We start from the raw sequence: 20,726 nt of genomic DNA, 5'->3' as shown, positions 1-20,726 counted from the left end.
ACGTCAACATCCAGTCCTCATAAATAAATTGTTTAAAAATAGTAATTATTGAAGATACGTAATAAAACGTAAATAACAAACTTTAGTAGTGAAATATATACCACAGGAAAAGATATCTCCTTCCTCGGAAGTGGATATAACAGGAAAATTTATGTTTTAATTTGTTAAATTCATTCTTCGAATTTATCAAAAGAACTCAAAGTGCGGGAACTATTCTAGTGCAAGTGACATAAAAGTAATAAATTCTATATAAGACACTTGGAATTTGTATGTGTACTTGTGAAAAAAAAAAAGAAGAAAAAAGTGCGAACGTGACCTGCAGCAAGTAAACGTTTACTTTGCATTAGTCATTCCTTTCAAACTTCATACGTTAAAATAATAATATACAAGTTATTCTAGCATACCACCATCGGTCGTTGTGGCAGCGCCAGTGTTACGCCTACTGAAAGTGGTCGTCATCGGTGATCTGAGTTCAAGACCAGTCAGCAAATATATTTTATATAGTTTTTCTTTTTATAATTTTTATTATACAAGAATTGGGACTCAATGGATTGCAATAAATGTAATAAGAAGATAATTAATTCTTTATATTTAAAGTGTTGCAGAGTGCAATGTCATAAAAGCTTTCATATTGAATGCATCAAAGTTAGTAAAGAAAAATTGGTTTTAATGAATCAGCAAGACAAAGATGTTTGGAAATGTTCAGACTGTTCGTGCAGGGTCACAAAAGGGGATCGGTATATAAGTGAGGAGATACAGGATCCTATGTCACCAAAAAAGGCAAGTCCACGAATCTTTGAAGCTTTGATCCAAAAGTACCACAGTATTTTGCTGAAAGAGATGCAGGACTTTCGTCAGGAAATGAATAGCCGTTTTGAAGAACAAGGAAAGCAATATAAGGAACTCCAGGGAAGATTTAACAAATCTGAAAGAGAATTAGAAGAATTACGAAAAAGTATGAGGGTTATAAAGGAGAAGACCTTTGAAGTGGATGCACTACAGGTCCATGAATTGAAACAAAATGAAAATTACCTTAAGAACTGTTCTTTGGATAAGATCCCGATAGCCGGAACACTATGTGAGATAGGTACTCCACCGGTGGTCTCGTTTGCGAATGCTGCAAAACAGAGCTCGAGCCAAATAAAAAACAACAACTTAAAGCAGAGTGCTGTTACGGGGAAAACAAATAGGGTAACTGAAGATGTAGCACGTAGAAATAAAGATCAAGAAATGGAAACCAATGTTGAAAGGGAAAACTGTGGCGATAAGACAAATGAAAGAGTTGGAAAATATCAACGTGGAAAATACCCCAGCTGTGAGGTAAAAAAAGGAGGTAGAAGCGATGTAGTGGAGATTTGTGGAGCTGAGCGGAAAAAGTTTCTGCATGTGTGGCGTCTAAACAAAGAGACAAGTTTAGAATGTCTGGAGAACTATGTTAAGAACGTCATATATGCTAGGGAAGTGTCTATAAGAGTTGAAAAAATTAATCATAAAAGAGAAAAGGATTACGCATCATTCATTATCGGGGTACCAGAATATGAATATGAGTTATTATGTAAACCGGATAATTGGCCTATTAATGTTGAATATTGTGATTGGGTGTGGTTTCGGAGATCACCAAATAACCCAAAACGATGGAAGTAGACCTATTAAGATATGTTACCAAAATGTGAGGGGTCTTCGGACCAAGTTAAAGGAATTTTATATGAGTGTCTCATCAATCTCTGTAGATTTGTTTGCAGTTACGGAAACAGGATGTAATGATTCGATAGCTGACGCTGAGTTAGTCCCTCCCAGATATACGGTATTACGATGTGACCGTGTGGATGGGCGCAAGCATGGTGGCGTATGTCTCGTGGCTTCCCCACGCCTGGAACTGCGCCGCGTAATTTTGCCCTGTGATTTGCATATTGAATCTCGCCCGTTTGAAATAGTTTGTGCAACTGTCTATTTAAAAAGTAGATTCATGTTTATGTTATGTATTGTTTATACTCCTCCAAATACGAATGATGATGAATACTTTTTATTGCTCAAAACAATTGAAGAATTTTGTTCCAAGTATGATGATGTATTAGTGATCGGTGACTTTAATTTATATTCTTGTTCAAACAATGTAAATACTTATTTTTGGAATTACTTTAGTAACTATTGTGAATTCAGTCAGTGTAACAATATACAAAATGTTAATGGCCGTCTATTAGACTTGGTTTTGAGCAAAGGTAGGGGAATGCAAAGCGTTGGGGTGTGTGAGATGGATGAACCTTTAGTACCTGTAGACGATCAGCATCCACCGCTTCTTGTGTGCGTGCGTCCACGCATTTGGGCGGTTTCTTCAAGGGATGATGCGGCAAAAACGGGTGAGCGCTTGTTACAGTGGAATTTTAAGAAAGCTGATTTTAATGCATTGTATTCTAAGGTTAGACAAGTGGATTGGTCTGATGTATACTCGTCTGATTTAAATCTGAGTCTCAATTGCTTCTATTATAAGTTAAACTCTGTGTTTGAGGAATGCGTGCCAAAAAATTCCAGGAACCTAGGATACTCAAGGTATTTATATCCAAAATGGTACACAAAGGAGGTAATTAAAAAAATTAAACAAAAAGCCACGCTGCATAAGAGATACAAGGTCACTAAATCCCCAAGAGATTACAAAGAGTTTAGCTGTTGCAGAGCTGAAGTCAAGAAATTAATTGCATTGGCTCTTGAAAATTATACTCAGGCTGTTGAATCAAATGTGATTGAAGATCCCAAGTCATTCTGGAGATTTATTAATAGTAACAGAGTCAATAGAGAACCATCAGGTATTATTGAGAACGGAGAGGTACTACCGCCGGATAGGAGTGTTAAAGCATTTGCCGAGTATTTTAGCTCTGTTTATGTTACGCAAAAGCCAAAGCTTGACGTCAGCGCAGCTGTTGCCGGAGCGGGTTGTTCAAACGGGGCTGCAAGAGTCCACGTTGGGAGCTTACAGTTAAGCGATATACAGGAGGCACTTAAGCGACTTAAGCCAAAAAAGGCAGCAGGTCCGGACGGTATACCGCCTTATATCTTGAGAGATTGTGGCGTTGTACTTGCTGAACCACTGCTACACATATATAACCTGTGTCTGAAAGCAGCAACATTTCCCACATGTTGGAAAAGCAGTCGGGTAATTCCAGTTCCTAAAGTAGGATGCCGCGATAAAGTAGAACAGTATAGGCCGATAGCTATATTGTCAAGTCCGGCGAAGGTGTTGGAAACGGCACTTCAAAAGTGCATACTTAATCAAGTGAGTTCCCAACTCTCAGAAGCTCAACACGGGTTTCGGTCTACGAGGAGTACCACTAGCAACCTCTTAAATTATATGGCTAATATTAGCCCAGTAGTGGACAGTGGAAAGCAGGTGGACGCTGCCTATTTCGATATTAAAAAAGCGTTTGATTTGGTCGATAACGACGTGCTTTTGCAGAAGCTTGCACAGGTAGGATTCACTCCACACTTATTGAACTTCATGGCTAGCTTTATGGAAGATCGAACGCAATACGTGGAATACGCTGGGTGTAGGTTAGAGGCTTACTTTACGAGATCAGGCGTGACACAGGGCAGTAATTTGGGACCGATGGAATTTATGATAATGCTGAATGACCTACCAAAAGTTGTCAAGAATGCAAAGTGCTTGCTCTTCGCTGATGATATCAAACTTTACATGCCCATAGAAAGTACAGACGACTGTATGCGGCTGCAGGAAGACATTGATCGAGTGGTAAATTGGAGCAGGAGAAATAGATTAGAGTTTAATTTGGCGAAATGCAAAGTCATATTTTCTCGAGAGCACGATTTCCCACTCGATACAATTATACTATTAGTGGTCTAACGTTGGCTAGAGTATTGGAGGTTAAAGATCTAGGAATATATTTTAATGCCAATCTTGGGTTTGCGCAACACGTCGATAAAACATGCAAAAAGGCATACAGAAATTTGGGGTTCATATTGCGAATAGCTTGTGGCTTCACAAATATTAGTGCGATTAGAATTTTATACAATGCGTTAGTCAGAAGTCACTTGGAGTGCAATGCAATGGTGTGGGCCCCATATGAGGCTAAATACAGTCTCATGCTAGAGCGAATACAGAATAAATTCACCCGGTACCTCTACAAGAGACTGTACGGAGTGTATCCTTTGTATCCACTTATGTACCCGACCCTGTTTGTTCTGGGTATGGTGGGATATGACCAGCTACGCCTCAGAAGAGAGCTAGCCTTGTCGGTGTATATATTTAAGATACTTACGGGTCGGGTTCATAATCCGGATATAATGGAGAGACTGAGTCTACGGGTACCAAGTAGAAACCTGAGGCGGAAGTCTCAACTTTTGGATGTACCGCGCGCACATTCCAACTTGGTTAGCGAAGCACCAATCACGCGAGCAATACACATAATAAATAAGATTTCTATTAAGGTAGACTTATTTGTTTGTACACTGGCTGAGTTCACAAGAGTTGCTTCCTATACTATTAGTTATAAGATTTAGGAACATAAATATATTTCTGTTAATGTTTTGTATTTAGGTTAATTGGTGTGGGTAAAATATTGTGTCGTTCTATCGAATTAGTTATTACTGTAAAGATAGAATAATTATATGGAATAAATAAATAAATAAATAAATAAATTATTAACGTTAAATATTTATTATTAACTATTTAATATTTAAAAAAAAATAAAGAAAGCCAAAGAAGTATAACTTCTTACGCGCGTACATAAGTACACGCACCCTTTTTTTTAAATAAAATATGAAAATACCTCCTCTCCAGTAGGAAGTTCCTTCAAGTGGTTCAAGGCTGCGTTGAGGTCCCTCAAACTTGGGGCACTCCACATATTCGCAGGGAGCGTGCGCAGTTTATTATTCGACACGTCGAGGCTCGTCAGAGCTGGTAGAGAAAATAGCTCCGGTGGTAACTCTTCTAGTCGATTATCCTGAAAGAAACATTTGAATGGTTCAATACCTAAGTCAAAAACCCATTTATTCTACTCAGGGTCAAGCTGGAAACGCAACCTGCGTTGTGAATGTCCATGGGCGATGGTATCAGTTAATATCAGGAGAGCAACCTTCTTGTTTATGGTTTTATTCGCACAGGCTAGTATTATAGAAAAAAAACATGTATCTTTAACTGAAAAACCGATATTAATAAACAAAATACGTATAAATTGAAGTCATAATGTCCAATATCTCAAAGTAACAACAGCTGGTATAAAAAAATATACCCAAAATGCCATCACATTTATCATCATCACCAATGGCTGTCATTCCCTTATGGGCTATCTTTAGCCATCGCAATATCCTTGGGTCCAACTTCTAACACCTATTGCTTCGAGGTTCGTGATATCTGCATACCACCAACGCAGCCGCTACCGGGTTTTCTTTTGCCACCAGGTTATGAGTTCAGTAACGACCTAGCAGTTCCGTCCAAGCACTTGAGCCAGTTGCATTATATGAATTAGACGATATTAGGGTGCTTCACAAAAAGAGCGTACCAATTCTTAAATGGCAACGCACATGCTCGCATGTTCGGCAATGTGAGTGCCTTCTGGCATTGTGAGTGTCCATGGGCGTGCACATGTCAGAAGTGAAACTTCTCAGTAAATTAATTATTGAGTAATTAAGCTGCCCAAATCCCATAATTTAATTTTGCCAGTCTATCTATATTAATTAATGTTACTAAGGCTAATTACAAACCAGAAATAACACCATAAATATGTTAACAATTACCAAATAATATAATAAATTCGTAATTGTCATAATGGCTAACTTATGCCCACATTTTCTAAAATAGCCAACTGGGTCTTAGCATAAAAGGCCTTGGTTCTGTGCCCTTATAAAAATACAAAACAAAGAAAAATAGTACTTTAGATATGTATTAAAAACACCATAAGTGATCAAGTATAAATAATTGCACCACAATATTATACTAGCACATCTTTATTAAAGAAAATAAACGCTGCACATTTTCGTGATGTTCCGTAAAATTTTTACCCTCCTACGCGAAAAGAAGTTTCACTTCTAAAATATAAGCATCATCAAGGATTTTATAAAGTTCTTCAGTGAAGCGAATACGTCAAACACCGGCTTCGAAAAAAGAGCCAAAAATTCTTCGAAGAACCTTCCGCTCAAAAGTAAGGAAGAAATGAGGAAGACAAGATCTTCTTGTTAAGGCCCAGGTTTCACAACCAGAAGTCAGCAGCACAATCATAAAAATACCTGCAAATATAGTTCCTGCAAAACCGGTGCCGTATAAACACTGCTGCTTTTCTTATCTCTCTTCTTTCTTCTCCCTCCGTCATAGTCTTCTTCAAACGGATCTTTTGCTGTTGGAAGCCGCTCCAGCTTGTTTTGAGCCGCGTTCAAATATCTAGAATAAATTAATTTGCTTTAATCGATTTCGTTAATTTTTGCTAGACTTTGCGGTTTTTAACAATAAACGTTTTATTTCAGGAAACATAAAACTATGAAAACTATACAAAGTATGGTTGTATAGTTTTAGAGTTTACTATCCATACAGGCAGAGGCGACCAGCATTATATAACACATAAAGATATTAGATTTTTTTCAAAAACGTCTTAAAATGGTTGGTACAAAGGATCATAGTTTAAAATGTGTATTCTTTTTTGTCAAAAAATCTGAAAAATACACAACTGCAATTAATGAAAAAATAATCAAATTCGTTAAATGGTTTAATCTAATATATAATTCTCGTGTCACAATGTTAGTTACCATACTCCTCCGAAACGGCTCGACCGATTCTTATGATTTTTTTATGGAAATTCAGTAAGTCTGGGAATCGGACAACATCTATTTTTCATCCCCCTAAATGTTAAGGGTGGTCCCACCCCTAAATTTTTATTTTTTAGACAAAACATTTTGTATTAATTTTTTAATGAGCATACCAAAATACATACGACCCTTAATTTCCACCCCTCATCAACCCCTATTTTTTAGTATAGTAGATAGTTATAATTAATAAACTAAACAAGTTTCCTAGAAATAATATACATGGCAAAATTACGTTTGCCGGGTCAGCTCGTTATTTATAAAAAAAATTAAAAAAGGAAACCTGCTCAATTTTCTGTAAGTACCCTAGAAAAATTATTTTTTTCTATAATTTTTTTGAAAGCATCAACAAAAAATCTTGATGATGACAAGCATCCTTACCTCAGGCTCATAAGCGAAAACAATTCCCTTGGCAGTTCTCTCAACTCATTGTTAGCTACTTCGAGTCTCGTCAGGGCCAATAAGGCGTTGCCATTCGTGCATAATTTTGGATTCACACGCGACGCAGCGGCACGTAACCAGCTCATACTGAAAACCCAAAATTAGATAATTCATTAAATTTCAAAAAACAATAATAATAATAATTTATTGCAATATATTATTATAGTTTTAATAACACAGATCAAATAAACATGATATTAATAAATAAACATCCTACGCGTGCACTTGTCTACCAGAGCCGAAAATCGAACGCACAAACTGCCTATACTCTGATTTTTTGAAATATCGGCAACGCACTTGCGATCCTTCTGGCAGTGTGAGTGTCCATGGGCGGCGGTATCACTTAACATCAGGTGAGCCTCCTATTGCATTAGAAAAAAAAAATATTTCTGTAGAATTCTGACATTACATAAGTGTTGCTACTAAAAAAGTTCTACACCGAAAAAGCAATGACAAAAATGCTACGTATTTTTTATGTTCCACAAAAAGGAGTATATCGAATTAACTTTAATTACTTTTTTTGAAGTTCTACTTCTTTAGGCGCGTTATGAAAAATTTATGAGAGTGAAATTTTACAATGCGCGCGCACCTGTGACACAAAATTGGGAGTGGCGCACGCTATAATTGATTATAGCGTGCGCGAGCGAGATGGGAATAAGACAATCTACAAGTAAAAAGAAATAGAATATGCGTGAAGTTCGTATGCCAAGAATTTTGAATGACCATAATGACATTTGTCATTTACCTTTTAAACAAATAAAGGAGTTTTAATTATTGACTATAATGACTCCTTTTCCAGTCTTTGATTATTTAATTGTAATTATTAATTATTTGCATGCAATAAAATATATAATATATTTTTTAATAAAATGTTATCTTTACTAGTACGTTTTTTACAGTTTGTGATGAAAAGGGACGTAATTGTAATTCACCTTTAAACCACTTTTAATATGGAGCTCCGCAATAAATAAAATGACTAGACTCAGATGTTAAGACTCGTATTGAAGTTGAAAAAGGTTTACCATCTCTGACATGTCAAAAAATGATAGCTGTCAGAATTCTACGGAATAAAAAATCTGAGTATTTACATACCGCAATCTGGTTAATTGACACCTCAGCTCCCTCCAATTGATCATAACAGGCGTCGAGGGACATCTCGCACTGAATGACAATGCAGTGTCAGCGTCTTTTCCGGATATGACGGTCTCGGAGATCGCTGATTTGTTCAGCTTATACTCGGGATCCGGGTATGCCTGTTAAACCACATAGCACTATATTCAAACTGGATTTTCATTTAAAACATCTTCATATAGCTGATAGCAAAAGGGTCTCTTAATTTTCGAAGTCTTATGTGCGCATAGTTAATTTTGATTAATTATTAAACTTAAATGCAGTGGCGTAACAATAGGGTGGCAGGGCTGGCAAAACGCCACGGGCCCCCGACCCAATAGGGCCCCTGCCCAAGAGATATTATGCTCTATGGAAGACAGTGAAGTATCCAATACGCATTGGGCTAGCGTGGGGACTACATACCATTCCCTCTCGCCTAAGAGAGGAGGTCTATGGCCATTAGTGGGACATATACAACGTGTAGTTGAGTCAGAGAGAAAATATCGAAGTTCATTAAAATTAAACTGAGTACAACGTGACGATTTTACTGATAGGGCCCCATCAAATCGAATTTGCCACGGGCCCCAGATGGTATAGTTACGCCACTGCAGTTAAATGTTAAAATTAAATCTGTGAATATAAGTTAAGTATCAAAAATCTAAAATATAAATTCATTCAACACGCGATAATTATATTATTGGAATTAGATTTGTTTATATGTTCATGCTTTATTCCGAAGGATTAGCCATGAAATTACGTTCTTTCCCGCCTATATCTCCGTTTCGTTCCTTCTTTATATCAATGTAGTAGCGTCTCTCTTTCTAACATTTCGTCACCACCAGGGTTGGGAGGTTCCTTTGGAAGGAATTCCTTATTTATTAGCATCCTATTTCCCACCCACACACTAGTAACTATAGTCTTATTTTTAATTAGACGAAGCCAACTGACAGTAGCTAATGTCACTTTGTAAAATAATGTTGCCATATCTAAAGTAATAGTGATGCGTTCAGTTCTTGTTCAATCAGATGAATGAACAATGAGTGTGAATAGTTAATCATATCAAACAATAAAAGAATATTATTTCTATTTCAAAATTGTATAAAAGCACTCTGATATAAGTTTGGTACTAGTACTATGTAACTACAATCAGTTTTTTGACGTCTTATTACAAAGCGCGGCGCGGCGACTAGTGCCATCACCGATCATTAATTCAGGTTTTTTTACTTTGTCACAACACTATTTTTATTTCATTAAAAACTAACAACACCGTAAACGTCAGTTGATTTCGTCTAATTAAAAATACGACTATAGTGAGTTCCAGTTTTTTTGGTAAAATTACGCATCGAATTGTAAACCATGATTTTTTTTGAAGTTGGTTAAAAATAATTATTTAAAAATATTTGATAAATTAACGGTTAGTATTTTTAATGAAATCTTTGGACCACAGTACCCGAGCATACCTACTGTGTAATGTTAAAATTTTTTACATTATTAATCATACTATATTCTCAATACATATCAGCATTTGCGGATTAAATGTCAAAAAACATTTTTAAAGACAACTAGCGGACCCGACAGACGTTGTCCTGTCTTAACTATGAATATTGATTTCAAATTGGTATAATGAATTATTATATATATTATATTAAAAATATTTCAGAAACAAAGTGTTTATTATTCTAATGCTTTATGTTACACAACATTCTTTGTTTGTTTTTCTGGCTCGCATATTATTATATTACCAATATAATAACTCCGATCAAAGCATTTATTTTGAACGATATTCATTTTTCTTACATCCTCTGACGATATTTGCAACACGCATTCTGTCAATGTTGTGTTATGTCAAACGCCATAAGGTTACACCAAAAAGTTCGAATTGTATGGTGGTTAAGTATTCTTGAATTTTCTAATTTTCCGCGCAAAGTTTTTCTTTTTTCTTTTATAAGAACCTTCTCCTGACAATTACAAACACAACAAAAAAAAATCAGACAAATCGGTCGAGCCGTTTTCATGTGATGTCGTGACAACGGAAAACGGGTTTCATTTTTATATATATAGATATCATATTGCTTTTATCATGGCATTTTACACTAAACACTGACTTTGGTAGCGAGGAGGGCAGCCACGAGATCCGTGAGCCCGTGTCTAGCGCATTCCCTCAACGCCTTCCCACCAGGGTCTGTGGCTCCGGCAGCCAACAGCATCTCCACTATTTGCACATTCCGAGCTCTCGCTGCTACCGCCAATGCTGTCCAGCCTTCACCTAGGTTTCCACATAAATGGTTACTATAGACGTAGGCTTAGTAAGTATTGGTATCATGATTTAATACTAGAACACTAATTACGAAATTCTATATTTAATTAGCACTTAAAAGGCCGGCAATACTCTTGCGAGCGTTCTGGCTGTGTAAGTCAAGTAACATCAGGTGCCGACCATTTCCCCTGTTCTTTAAAAAAAAGTGCGTGCGTACAGCGTGAAACTTCTTTAGCAAACGATTTTTTAAGTCTTGTTCATATTTATACAAATCTAAAACTTTGGATTTCCGAGACTTAGAGGGACGGAAAAAGGAAGATATGTTAGGAATTTAATGAATTTAATTGTCATAAAAATATTAAGTGTCGGAAATTCAATTTCTATAAGGTAATTCGCCCTTCTCACTCACTCTCTTAATCGCTCTCTCCCTTTTCTTCGAAAAAAACGCTGCACATCTTCGTGACGCTAATATTATTATTATTGCGTTTCATCCGTAAAAATTTTACCCTCACGCGTCTAAAGAAGTTTCACTTCAAAAACCTTAAATTGGAAAATATGTTTTTGAAGTTATACTTCTTTAGGCGCGATATGAAAAATTGATGAGAGTGAAATTTTACGATGCGCGCGCACCGTGACACAAAACTAACAGAATGAAGTTAGTGGCGCATGTTGGCACATGCTTTGAGTTTCTACATTTAAAACACGTGTTTTCATTTTGTTTTCATTATACAAGTGCGAATTTTATATGTGCGTCTGAATTATAATCAGAAGTGATTAAAATTGAATATTTAAATCAATACTAATTAATATTAGAAAATATTTGTAAAAAAACTAATGCCAAAGAAGTATAACTTCTTACGCGCGTACATATATACACGGACCCTTTTTTTTATTTACCTGAATTACTTTAATATAAAAATCATGAAGTTAAGAGCATTAAACACATTATATATCTTGACAATTTTATATATAAAACTCACGATCATCATTGTACGCCGACTGCGCAGGCGACGGTGAAGCTCGACCCCTTGTGACGGACGCACTGCGCGAGCGACGTCTCGTGTCACGGGCTACATCTGATACCATCTCCTGCAATGACGTCATAGGAAATTTAAGACCTTCTTCTTGTAAGGAGATATGGAGGATCAGTAGGATGGGGTGACAGAAAATAGGCCAAATCTACTATATAAAAAAAGTCGGGTTTTCCTTCGTGACGCTATAACTCCAGAACGCACGAACCGATTTTCACGGGTTTGCATTCGTTGGAAAGGTCTCGGGCTCCGTGAGGTTTATAGCAAAGAAAATTCAGCAGCATTCACCAAACGAAATGTTACATAAAACGAAGCCATCTGGTGGCGAAACGGAGTTCGCCGAGTTTGCTAGTTTTCTATGAATATGAGAATATAAGAAGAAAATAATGCTAATTAGTTTTTACTGGGACAGATATATCTAAAGAGATATCATATGAGAGTATTCGTCCAGTGTAAAAAATCGTGATAGCAGTGAGAGATTTGAAAACTGTAGCAAAGATAAGAAGGGAACTGAAAGAAACAAATACTATGATTTTTCATTCCGTAGAATTCTGACATTTCATAAGTGTAGCTACTAAAAAAAATCTCCACCGAAAAAGGGACAAATTTGACTTATTTGTGGACAATACAAAATATGCTACGTATTTTGTGTTTTACCTATAAAAAGGTAAATCTAAATTTTTACTTACTCAAGTGACCTAATACAAAAATAACAAATATTTCAATATCACGAACAATATATCGAATTAACTTTAATTACTTTATTTTATTCTTTAGCTGGCATCACTGCCTACCAATTCCAGGTTTAGTAAACCTTTTTAAAAATATATATAATCTTTGTTTGTGCGTTTGTTACTGTTTTTGATAAAAAGGGACGTTATTATCACTGGCCGTTGACCACTTTTAATGCGGAGCACCGTACTTAATAGAATGGATACATTCACTAACAAATTAAATGTATGAATAGACTCAGATGTTAAGACTCGTATTGACATTGAAAAATGTGCTTGGCCAAAAGGTTTGTCATCTCTGACATGTCAAAAAATGATAGCTGTCAGAATTCTACGGAATTAAAAATCAGAGTATAGTCCAGAGATCGTCTACTATTATAGAGCAAAATTAATTAATACAGAAAATCTTTAAACTGTCGTTGAAAGTTCAACCAGTCCGTTAAATTGCTTTTATGAACAGAAAAATAAATAAAATATGTTTATTATGGAACTTAAGATACATGTATCACTTATTCCACGTCATTAAATTTGAAGTTGTAGACATCCCTACTCATCGGCAAAGAAGACAGAGGGTGTAGGCCGAGAGAAAAAGCCGGCGTAAAAAACTCTCGGTACTCTTTTAAAATAGCAAATCAGAATAGTAGCCTCACCGCACATGCATCAGGCCTAGCTCCAGCAGCCAACAATCTTCGTAAAACCCTCGCGTGTCCAAGTCGCGCTGCGCACGCAACGCACGTATCCATACCGCGCCCGCTGTCCGTACGTACTGGACGTATACGCTTCTCCGTTTCGATTGCCGACTGAAATTGTACGTAAATTAAATTTAAAAACAGTATTAAGTACTAAAGACACTTTATCTATATTATAAAAATGAATCGCAAAATGTGTTGGTAAGCGCATAACGCAACAACGCCTGGACCAATTTGGCCAATTCTTTTTTTATAATATTCCTTGAAGTACGAGGATGGTTTTTACGGAGAGAAAAATAAAAAAAAAATTGAGTGAAAAAGTCTAAAAACAACTTTTCTATATTCCCATACAAAATATTCGTAATAATACTTAAAAGTCAATTTGAACTTTAATACCATAGCATAAAGTTCAAGTGTTAGTGGAGGGGTTCCGGGAAGGTAAATTTTTATTTTTTGACATAATGTATTTGTTGTCTTATCCACTTTCTTTTTTTTATCTTACTAGCTAGACCGGTGTCCCGAATAGCAGAATAAGTATTTAAAAAAAATACAGAATCGACTGTTAGGCGGTACGATGTTCGCCAGGCCAGCTAGTTATATAATAAACGTAAATTGGACAGTTCTTAAAATAAATTTTAGAAGTCTATAACAACTGTTATTGTAATTTCTTAATTGGAAATGTATTTTTTTGATAAAATAAATAACCTCACCATATTGCGGAAAACTATTGGAACTAATTTCTTCAAATGGCAACAAACTTAAAGATGTCGATTCGATAATTATTGGATATTGTGAGTTAAAATGCAATATTCATACTGATAAACATTATTGAACTCGGTTTAAAATAACGGGTATACTCACAGTTTTGTTACCTCCAGTTAGTTTATTGACGATAGCATGAATTCCTAATGATATTCCACTCCTATGAGGGCTAGAATTCACTCGTGATTCCGGCGGAACAGAGTCTTTAGGTGGAGACTGTAAAAAAATTGTATTATTAATAAAATCTTAATATATATATAAATTACGCATCACGTTGTTTTTCCGCTATGAACTCCTAAACTACTTAACGGATTTCAATCAAATTTGGACACCGTGTGCAGTTTGATCTAACTTAAAATATAGGATAGCTTACATATATATAATACATATATATATAATTCTACTGTATGTGTGTGTCACTGAGCTCCTCTTAAACGGCTGGACCGATTTGAATGATTTTTTTGTTAGTTTGGGTGGAGCCCTGGATGGTTTAGATTTACAAATCAGCCCGGCAGATGGCGCTGCAGTCGGTACTTTCATACTTTGTTTAATATCCTAATCGCTTGAAATATCATGCAGGACAACGTCTGTGGGGTCCGTTAGTTAATTATAAATAGCAAGAACGTGCACGTATATGTACGTAATATATTTATTCCCAAAATATTCATAAAATATTTTATGAATATTTTTATGTATCACATTGAATCTTTATGAATTAAATTCGATTATTGAGTACAAAAACTAACCTGTGCAGGTCTCAACGCAGGTACAGAGAACTCCAACAGCGCATCAACAACGCCCGCGTTGCCCAGCGTACACGCAACGTACAATGCACTTTGGCCGCTCGCGTCGCGTGCGTTCACGTCAAACGCCATCCGATATTGGTATTGTCCGCTTGTGTCGCTATACAAATTAAATTACTTTAATTATATTTAGTTACGTGTCAATATCGCGATATTTGGCACTTATGCAAACTAATATAACCATTGCTGTTCCTCCTTCATTTATTAGACTCAAAACTTGTGGCGGAGAGTTTCTTGCCAGTTTTTATTTATTTATACTTTATTACCTTATTCAAAAACATACACATAACAAAAATAAAAAAGCAGGTTACAAAAGTTATACGGGCTGCCTTATCGCTAACAAGCGATTCTTTCCAGGCAACCCTAAAGTGGATCAATAGAAAAAAAGAAATACCTACAGAGGGTAGAGTACAAGAGATGCAAAAATAATTAACAAATTCTTCTCGCCCGCTCGAAGCCCTTGACTTGTGAACTGCTAGTAATTATTAATTTAGAATCAATTTAAGATCTTTTGGGATGAACTTTGGCACAGCAAGAACTATACTAACATAAGCCTATTCGCCCTGACCTGTAGAGCTGAAGGAGGTCGGATATGCTTGCAAGAATACTTTAGCCTCTCTTTTTTTGGACCCTTGTTCCCCCGCTAAAGCACCTGTGTGCCCAGAATAAACCAGCCTGGTGACTTTTCGTCTCTTCTATTTAGCTCATGACGCAGAATACCTTGAAGATTTCCCGTCACTCTCCGCGCTGGTACTCTTACTTACGTGTATGTATTAAGCAGATGAGCCGGGTACTGGTACTCCAACAGCAGCTTGACTAGTGAGGGGTGGCCGCCGATACAGGCTGCGTGTAATGGCAGCCATTTTTCAACGGTTTCTTGCTGAAATTTTTTTATACAATACGTTGAGCCTAAATAAATAGATTTAAGAATACAAAGTTATAAACTTCCTCAGGCAGTACTTGCGTTGATTTCTTAATTGTTTCAACAAATTGCAAACTTTCAAAACATCAGGTGTATCAAAAAAAAGGTGCAACAACTTTTTTTTTTTAGATTCTACCCTCATTTAGTTTTATAAACAATAAAAATATAACCCGTATAAATATCTAATGACAAACAACCTAACCAATTTGTTAAAGACACTGGAAGGAACTAGCGTTTAAGATACAGGCTAGGCCTAGTTTAATCGCTAGTGCACATAGAATTATTTTATGTACGAGGTTGACCAAAATTAATAGTGAAAACACAACGATTCGTTGCATATTGTATGTTTATAACCTTTAGAATGTAAGTACCAAATGTTTTTCGTCAAATAAAGTGATTTTTATTTTATTTTTTATTTTTTTAGCGATAGATAAAATAAAGAACACATCATTAAGAAGAATAACTAAGGTAGCAGATGTCACAGTGTAAATAAAAGAAGTGGAAATAGCCGGGGAACATGGTAAGAGAAACAGAAAAGTCGAGTAACAAAGTATTAAACTAGTGCCCATAGTATAATAACGAGAGACAATTTAGAAGAATTTAAAGAAATTGCAGCTCCCTTCTAGAAAAATTGCCCTTCCTTGTTACAGCCTACCAGACTCGTAATCGTGCTTTGTTTCATATTCCTCACATTAATACTAACTATGCAAAAAACTCAGTTTAGTATCGCGCAGCCCGGACATACAACGACCAATATTTAAGCCTTGACTCGTTTAAGCTATCGCGGAATATGGTTAAAAGAAGTATTAAGAATATCCATAGCGCAAAATCACCTGCATCATGAGCATACCCCACATACACACCTTCACGAACTTACCCTCACTTTTACACCATCAAACAACAGCCAAATTAGGTATTACTTAGTTGAATGTATTGAGTCTTTTTTATTTGTTTGTTTCCTTTTGTAAATTTTTGAACCTTATTGTAGTTAAATGTATTATTATGTTTTCCATATCTGGCTATATTTTCAGTGTAACTGTTTGTTATAATATATAATTTATGTTAGCTGTAGGATTACGAAATAAATAAATAATAATAATAAATAAGACGGATAAACTAGGTTAAGGAAACAGCCGGTGGTAAATGCAGACAGACATGGCGGAATGTGAAGGTGGCCTTTACCAAAAAGGGCACCTAAGAATGATATAAATGTATCTGAAATAAAAGACTTTAAAAATAATTTCAAATATATATATAGATACAAAGAGATGCCCAACACTACATCAGAAAAGTTATGACATCAATTATCAATGAAAATATTAGGTCCTTACATATGAAATTGGCGTTTTATGTTTTGGCCACTTTGACCTCAAATATCTCCTCTTTGGTTAAGAATTCCAAATTAAAATTTGTACAGCTATTTACTCATGTATTTGTGCTTCGATGACCGTTATTCATTTGTTTTTTTTTCTTCTGTTTTTTTCTGTTTGCGTCACTCATTTTACAAAATAGAAAACTTAAAGTATCGCATTATTTACGAGTACGAGTTCTGCCATGGCACTAGTGCTGCGGAAACGACTCGAAGGGTGAATGATGTGTATGGCGGTCATGTTGCAAAAGAAAAAACAGTTCGTTTTTGGTTCCAACGGTTTCGTTCTGGAAATTTCGACCTGCAGAACAAGCCCCGTGGACGGCCTGAGACTCAAGTTGATAATGAAGTTTTGAAGGCTATTGTGGAAGAGGATCCATCGCAAACCACGTCCGAGTTAACTGCAGGCTGCGGTGTTAGTGATAAAACTGTTTTAATTCACTTGAAGCAAATTGGGAAGATTAAAAAGCTTGAAAGATGGGTACCTCACGAATTGACTGAAGCAAACCGGCAAACGCGCGTCGACTGCTGCGTTACATTACTGAACCGGCACAATAATGAAGGTATTTTAAACCGAATCATTACCTGTGATGAAAAATGGATTCTTTACGATAATCGGAAGCGCTCAGCGCAATGGTTGGATCCTGGCCAGCCAGCCAAATCCTGCCCCAAGCGAAAATTAACCCCAAAAAAGTTACTTGTAAGCGTTTGGTGGACTAGTGCCGGTAATGTTCATTGCAGTTTTCTCAAATCTGGCCAGACTATTACGGCTGATGTCTATTGTCAGCAATTGCAAACCATGATAGAAAAGCTAGCGGCTAAACAACCTAGGCTGGTCAATCGCTCCACGCCACTGCTACTTCACGACAACGCTAGACCGCACACTGCACAACAGACGGCTACCAAATTAGAAGAGCTTCAATTGGAATGTCTAAGACATCCTCCGTACTCCCCGGACCTTGCTCCAACAGATTACCATTTTTTTCGAAATTTGGACAACTTCTTGCAAGGGAAAAAATGTAACTCTGATGGGGCAGTCCAAATCGCCTTCACAGATTTTATTGATTCCCGTCCGACCGGTTTTTTTAGTAAAAGGATCAATGAACTATCTATGAGATGGCAAAAGTGCATTGAAAACAATGGTTCATATTTTGATTAATTAAATATATTATATTTAAAAATATTCGACTTTTTGTTCCTCCCATACAAAACGCCAATTTCATATGTAAGGACCTAATATATGGCCCCCTTGGCATACATAAGAGTGTTGCAGAAGTACTTGAACCAATTCCAAAGTTTACCTGAACAGCTTCAGGGAAATGGGCTAACAGCAGCATGGCGTTGTCGGAATGCCCATGATAGCATGCAATATACAATGGGCCATATCTGGTCACGGGGTGAGCTCTCCCATCCGCGCCGGCGCCAACAAGGACCGACGCTGAGGCGAGGTTGCCTAACTCTGATGCGCTGAAAGATATTATCACAGTGGTATCAGTATTAAAAATGGAGATTGGTCGTAGGAATATCAATAGAAGATGCAGAAAGACATCTCTACGCAACGCCAAGGGATCAAGCCGCTCGGAAAGTAACTCATGAAGATTTGAAACGCTCTTCGTTGAATACGGTCAAGTTCAAAGAGCTGATACTGGGGAGCTCCCGCCCAGAGGTGAGAACAGTACTCCATGTTCGAATTTGCGCTTTATACAGTTGCAAGCGGTGGCCCGGAATCAAGTACCGTCTCACCTTCATCATCGTTTAGTACGTTAATATTAAATGACGACTGTAAATGAAGCTCCATCGTAGCATTACAATTAGACTTGGTACTTACACATACAACAGCGTATTGGCACCACCAGGCGTCAGGTTGGCAATGATGGCTGCTGCAGCACCCAAGGAATCCAGCTTATCTCGAAGACCACTCGCATCTCCCCGCACAACCAACTCACGCAGCTGGGCATGATGGCATAAGCGCTCGCGTTCCAGGGCATCTAGAATACATACATCTTGACAACGTCTTACTTCTAACTGGAGTTTGTATAATAATGCCCCGAAACTTTTAAGATTCCTCTCAAACCTTCGGAGTTATAGAAAAGTCTATTGTACACAATTCTGCTCTTTAAAACTCTCTTTTATAGACAGTGGCGTAACTATACCATCTGGGGCCCGTGGCCCTCAAGTTGTACTCAGTTTAATTTAGTAAACTTCGAGATTTTCAGCGTACTCAATTACACGTTGTATATGTCCCACTAATGGCCATAGACCTCCTCTCTTAGGCGGGAGTGAATGGTCTGTAGTCCCCACGCCAGCCCAATGCGTATTCGAGACTTCACATTCATCCATAGAACATAATATCTCTTGGGCTGGGGCCCTCTTGGGTCGGGGGCCCGTGGCATTTTGCCAGCCCTGCCACCCTATTGTTACGTCACGAGTTGACCTATACTTCAAAATCCACTGAAAGTCTTAATTATATAATCTATAAATTAGATGCAAAGGCTGCCAGATCCTAGGAGACTTACTTTTGAAATACAAAATATCTTTATTAAAAAAAAAATGTGTGCGTGTACTAGGTGTACACACGTAAGTGAAACTTCTTTATGACCTTATTTTTCGAAAAATGATCTACTATATGCAACTTAACGAAATTGGTTAAATAAAGTTTAACAAAAGGCTTTTATTATCATAGACATGAATACAAATACAATTATTTCATTTTACCTTATTACGACTAAGATTATAACAGAATTTCATTAATTGTAATAGAATTATTACTATCATTGTTATCGTTATTATATATTTTTGTTATTAATGGCTTCGAATCTCTTCGGAATACGTGGCAGGGACAAGAAAAAGATGGCGCGTAACCGAAAAACGTGACGATTTGCTACAAAATTTCTCCCATACGTCGATAAAGAACTTTCATTCCAACGCCGATAAAGAAGTTTGACTTCAAAAAGCAACATGGCGCGTAACGGAAAAATGTGACGCGTAACGAAAAAATGTTACACTAAATTTTTTTCCAAACCCGATTTCAAAAATTAAATAAACTTAGTTAATAAATATAAGACACACTGGTCCTTTAAACCACAGACAAATGAACAGAGTTCAGTGTCTTGAGCAAAATGAATGACGTTATATTCGCGCACAATCATATCTATTCAAGTTACTACATAATATACGCGTAAACGAGATGTCTATAAAGTTCAGTAGGAGTACAAAGGATAGAAATACTTGCGAAGTTCTAGTTTCACTACTAATTACATTTTAGCTTATCCGGTCTCATCTTGCTTAGGATTTAAATACAGGTCAAGAATACTTGATACATTTATACTTCATATTTACGTGTTGAACGCGCTAATTCCGCCCTGGCTACAGCCCTGCGATTCTGTAACTCACTTTTCGAAGTCACACAGCGGTTTTCGCATCGGCGGTCGCTCTCAAATCAGTCATTTTATGATTTGGCATTCTGATAAACCATAAACTACAAGCTTCCACCTTTTCAGAATGCCAAATCATAAAATGACTGCTCGCAGGGCTGTCCGTTATTAATTGTTTTGTTAAGTTTAAACCCATGAAGTATAGAGTGGAACAGTTTTGAATGTTGAAGTTATACTTCTTTTAGCGCGTTAGGGAAAAATGATGATAGTAAATTTTTACGATGCGCGCACACCGTCACAAAAAACCGACACCCTGAAGTTAGCTATAGTCGACATTTTAGTTTTTTTTGATGTCATATTTCTTTTGGCACATTAATGTGACATGGAAAAATGATGACAGTATTTTTTTTTCTATTGTTAGTGACGCTTTTTC

General features: G+C 36.7%; 1 protein-coding gene across 1 annotated transcript in view; it reads right to left on the bottom strand.

Moving 5' to 3' along the window:
• LOC125058424 (leucine-rich repeat serine/threonine-protein kinase 1) overlaps positions 1 to 20,726 on the bottom strand; it is a 97,114-nt gene that overhangs the window by 60,293 nt on the left and 16,095 nt on the right. The window contains exons 4-15 of the mRNA XM_047662486.1: positions 18,748 to 18,907; positions 18,221 to 18,386; positions 15,393 to 15,508; positions 14,572 to 14,728; positions 13,925 to 14,041; positions 13,025 to 13,174; positions 11,593 to 11,701; positions 10,461 to 10,621; positions 8,338 to 8,498; positions 7,186 to 7,332; positions 6,235 to 6,385; positions 4,779 to 4,952 (exon numbers count right to left, since the gene is read on the bottom strand). Of these exons, the coding sequence (XP_047518442.1) occupies positions 4,779 to 4,952; positions 6,235 to 6,385; positions 7,186 to 7,332; positions 8,338 to 8,498; positions 10,461 to 10,621; positions 11,593 to 11,701; positions 13,025 to 13,174; positions 13,925 to 14,041; positions 14,572 to 14,728; positions 15,393 to 15,508; positions 18,221 to 18,386; positions 18,748 to 18,907 (1,769 nt within the window). The remainder of the gene's footprint in view (positions 1 to 4,778; positions 4,953 to 6,234; positions 6,386 to 7,185; positions 7,333 to 8,337; positions 8,499 to 10,460; positions 10,622 to 11,592; positions 11,702 to 13,024; positions 13,175 to 13,924; positions 14,042 to 14,571; positions 14,729 to 15,392; positions 15,509 to 18,220; positions 18,387 to 18,747; positions 18,908 to 20,726) is intronic.

This window comes from Pieris napi, chromosome 18 (assembly GCF_905475465.1).
Source record: "Pieris napi chromosome 18, ilPieNapi1.2, whole genome shotgun sequence".
Lineage (NCBI taxonomy): Eukaryota > Metazoa > Arthropoda > Insecta > Lepidoptera > Pieridae > Pieris > Pieris napi.
This window is presented reverse-complemented; position numbering and strand designations above follow the sequence as displayed.